General features: G+C 46.2%; 1 protein-coding gene across 7 annotated transcripts in view; it reads left to right on the top strand.

Annotated features, from left to right (window-relative positions):
• The first annotated feature begins 243 nt into the window (after positions 1-243).
• Positions 244-3,854, top strand: part of spartb (spartin b) — a 7,725-nt gene continuing 4,114 nt past the window's right edge. For 2 of the 7 annotated variants that reach the window (XM_035680202.1, XM_035680208.1), the window contains exons 1-3: positions 335-471; positions 1,059-1,883; positions 3,562-3,759. In XM_035680202.1, the coding sequence (XP_035536095.1) occupies positions 1,065-1,883; positions 3,562-3,759 (1,017 nt within the window). In that variant the 5' untranslated portion in view covers positions 335-471; positions 1,059-1,064. Of the gene's footprint in view, positions 534-556; positions 877-1,058; positions 1,884-3,561; positions 3,760-3,854 lie in introns of those variants that run through there. The other 5 variants (XM_035680207.1, XM_035680205.1, XM_035680203.1 and 2 more) reach the window with 5 other exon arrangements.

Below are 3,854 nucleotides of genomic sequence, written 5' to 3'. Positions count from 1 at the left end.
ATCCACATATTAAACTTTTTCTTATTTGTTCAATTATAGGGCTGAAATTCATGTCACTGTGGTGGTTTACATTTTTAAATTAAATTTAAACTTTATCTCCACCCAGACAGGACCGTGTCGGGACTACTTTACCGCCCTCCAGTGGCCACAGTGACAAACTACAAGCTGTAACATTAGTCAAGATGACGTGGATGCAACCATGGTAGCATACCAACACTTCCTGTCACTACTTTCAAAATAAAACAAAAAGTGCAGCTACGCGAGGTGCAGATCGTATGACATTAATCGATAGAGCCTTTTGTTTTGAAAGGGCAGCACTGTGATCACTACTCTACCTTGGTGAGTAGTGAAAAGGTCCATCAGCGACCTCCAACCAAACACAACTTCACCGAGGATAACAGTTGCTGCTTGAAGTTAATAATTAACGGTATTTGAAAGCTGAAAGGACCCATTTGGACAGGACCGCGTAACGTAAGCTACAACCGAGCTAACGGGCTAATTAAGCTGTTTTTCGGGGGTTTCCGCTCAGTGGGGTAAGAGGTTAGTCAGCTGATGAAGGGGCTAATTGCTAACTACGTACCAACTCTAATCGTGTTATATTAACAGACTTCTCTGCGTTATATTTGTGTTGCCGTTGCGGTACAAATGATAGGTGAACTGGTGTGGACAGAGACGTTATCTGTTGTTGCTGTGTCAGCGACTTTGTCACGAATATTAGCCTGTTTTTAGCCTAACTCTTGTACACCGGATAAACCTACGCACACTGAAAAGAGTCAAATCAGGTGACGTTACTTATCGTCAGTCAAAGAGAGAGCGGCCTGTCTAATGTCACTGTGCTTTCAAACTGGTGTGAAATGACTGCAGATTGCGGATGAGGTTAGTTTTACACTGGGGTCGAAGTTGAGTCAGCATAATCACCTGTAGCCTCAAGCTAAAGTATGACGAAGTGTGTAAGTGTGTCAGTCAGCCCTCTCGTGTGTGTTTTCAGTAGTGCTGTGTATGTTTGGGTGGACACACAGGAATTGCATGTGAAGCTAACTGTCACTGTTTTGTTTCAGAGGGGGATGGAGAAAGCTAAACAAGATGCATTCGACAATGCCAGACTCCAGGTGATCAAAGATGGCTACGAGAGGGCCTTTGAGTGCCTCAATAAGGGACTCACAGTAGATGAGGCTGGGGACAAGGCACAGGCCCTGGAGCTCTACAAGCGGGGGCGACAGCACCTTCTCAGGGCCATCAGCGTGCCTTCACAGGGGGAGGAGTGTGTCGGCAGCTCCTGGGAATCGGCCAGAAAGATGCAGCAGAAGATGCAGGAGACGCTGAACAACATCACCACTCGCATGGCCATACTGGAGACCAGCTCTGACGTCGGCTCTGCCCCTGCACCGGGTGTGAGTGCGCCTGATGCTGCAGGTCCGTCTGGGGGAGGTCTCTACCCGGCACTGCCCACCAAGAAGAAGCCAGGGAGGCCTGCTGCACCGAACCTCGCCTCAGCTAATGGAGCTGTGGGAGGCATGCAGTGCAGTGGCGAGGGTCTACCTGTCTCACCCAGCAGACAGCCTGTGGTCGCAGCCGAGCAGCCGCCGGCTTACTCTCCTCAGGCGGCTGACGGCCACCTGTCTATCTCATATGGAACTGAAGCGGGGGAAATGTCACTGGTTGGGGATGAGTTCTACAGTCGTACGTCCAGCTCGACGCCGTCTCCCCAGAGTGTGGGTGAAGAGGGAGAGGAGATGCTGTACATCCCTCACGGCGTGCAGATATTCTTTGTTACACCCGAAGGGCAAGTGAGCGCTCCGTCGTACCCGGGCTACCTGCGGCTGGTGAAGTTCACCAGAGATCACTCTGACACAGTGCCCAACCGGCCGCCAGCTTTTCTGCAGGTAAGAGAAAGTGAACGGTTTCCCACAGGTGTTTTCAGCGCAGTAACACACAGGTATGAAGCATGAAAGGACCGTGTACGAGTGAAGTGTCGTCACTGCAGCGTCACCAGTTCTATCTCGCGCCCTCTGACCTGATTTTGTAAGATGTTTGCTCGGCTCATCAGGACTTCTTTGAATGTGAGTCATCAGCAGGAGGAGATAGGCTTGTTAATGATCTGCGTCCCTCAGCCTATGGACGTGGTCATGTGAGCGTTGTTTACGCTCAGTGCCCTAATCCTAATTGGGTTTCTGGATATGATGTCAACCTCCTGGGAAATCCAACATCATTACTGGCTCAAAAGTGGACACAGATGGTACCTGAATCACGACCTACTAACTTTCTCCACAATGCTAAAAATGACTCTGTATATGACTGGTCATGTTGACCAAAAATAGACTTGCTCTTAGGGTTATATTATAGTATTTTTGCACACCTGCTCTGCCTTTAAAAGCTGTTAGGATGGCATAGAATATATAAATGCACAGTAGAAAAACCTGGACTAGTACATTTGTACAGTCTGATGCAAGCAAATACAGCAGCACTGCAATGAATCCTACATTGATGAGGTCAATAAGGTCTTCACAGGGACAGTTTAATGTTATTTTCTCCTTTCCAAACATTTGCTCACCGACGCATTCAGGTAAAAGTCTCCATTGGGCAGGAAAACCATTTGATTTATTACACTGATAATTCTTTATGGAGGAAATGAGCAGTCTGGCAGCTGTGGCTGTATGACAGTAGTTTTAGACAACATGGAAGAGAGTGCTTTTTTTTCCCGGTACAGTTCAGTAATGTGTCCCCATGAAAAGTATGTATTTTGTTCATTTTTCATATGAATGTTAACATAACTCAAACACACGAGTTGCACTAATGAGTCTGAGCTTCTCACGTGATCTTTGGGCTCTTCTGCCTTTCAGTGAAAAGCACACAAAAAAATCAGCTCACATTTCAGTACACTGTTACTTTGACCCTGGCTTGTGTGCAGACTAACAGGCCTTTGAACCACTAGTTTGGTTTGTAAATGCAGAGGTCATAGGTAAACAGTATAACAAGTGATAAGATAAGAAATACGTGAAACCATGTAAACGTATCGGTGTAGGTTTTGGCTAAAGGAATAACACAAAAGCCTCAATCAGTACCATCTGATTTATCCAACTTATCTTGTTTTGAGCCATTCTGTGTTGTTTTTCCTTGCTGACTGTTTAAACAGCCAATACATTGACCCTGGTGGATCATGGGACTGAAATTTGACTCCTCATTGGGGAATTTCCCAGGTGCTATAGCCAGTGGGTGACATCAGGGATTCACATGAGTGCAAGTAATTCTGTAAACCCTGCTTACAATGTCATGCCCTGTAATCCTGTTAGACAGCAGTCAGAGGAAGAGCGTGTCCTCTGGTTCTTCTTGTCTCAGACGGTTGACTGTGTTGCACTAATCAGAATTACCATAAGACATGTAAGGCTAGGTCCTTTTGAGGTTATATTTGCAAAGATATATTTTAGCCACATTTTAGCCTTACCTTTGACTTCCGTGTTAACTTTTGGCCCGATACACATCATCATAACATCATAACATCATACGTTTACCTCTTTCCCGGCTGATGTATTATTTATTTACCTTCCTTTTGTTTTCTGGCAGGTGTGTGACTGGCTATACCCACTCATGGCCATGGACTCTCCAGTGTTGCTGTGTAACACTGGTGTGTTTATGTTTCCGGACATGATGGCACCAACTCCAGGCTATTATGTAGGGGTGGTGTTGTCCTCCGAGCTGCCTGCTGCGGACAGAGTGCTGTTCCAGGACCTGTTGTCCCAGATGACAGATCTCAGGGTTCAGGTCAGTGTTGCTGTGTAGTCAGATCTGTGACAGCAGTACATGCTTCACATTCTTTGGGGAACACATGCAAATGGTGTTTATATATATATATATAT

The sequence above is a fragment of the Morone saxatilis genome, unplaced genomic scaffold, assembly GCF_004916995.1.
Source record: "Morone saxatilis isolate NCDOM2014 unplaced genomic scaffold, NCSU_SB_2.0 Contig8, whole genome shotgun sequence".
Taxonomy (NCBI): Eukaryota; Metazoa; Chordata; class Actinopteri; family Moronidae; genus Morone; species Morone saxatilis.
This window is presented reverse-complemented; position numbering and strand designations above follow the sequence as displayed.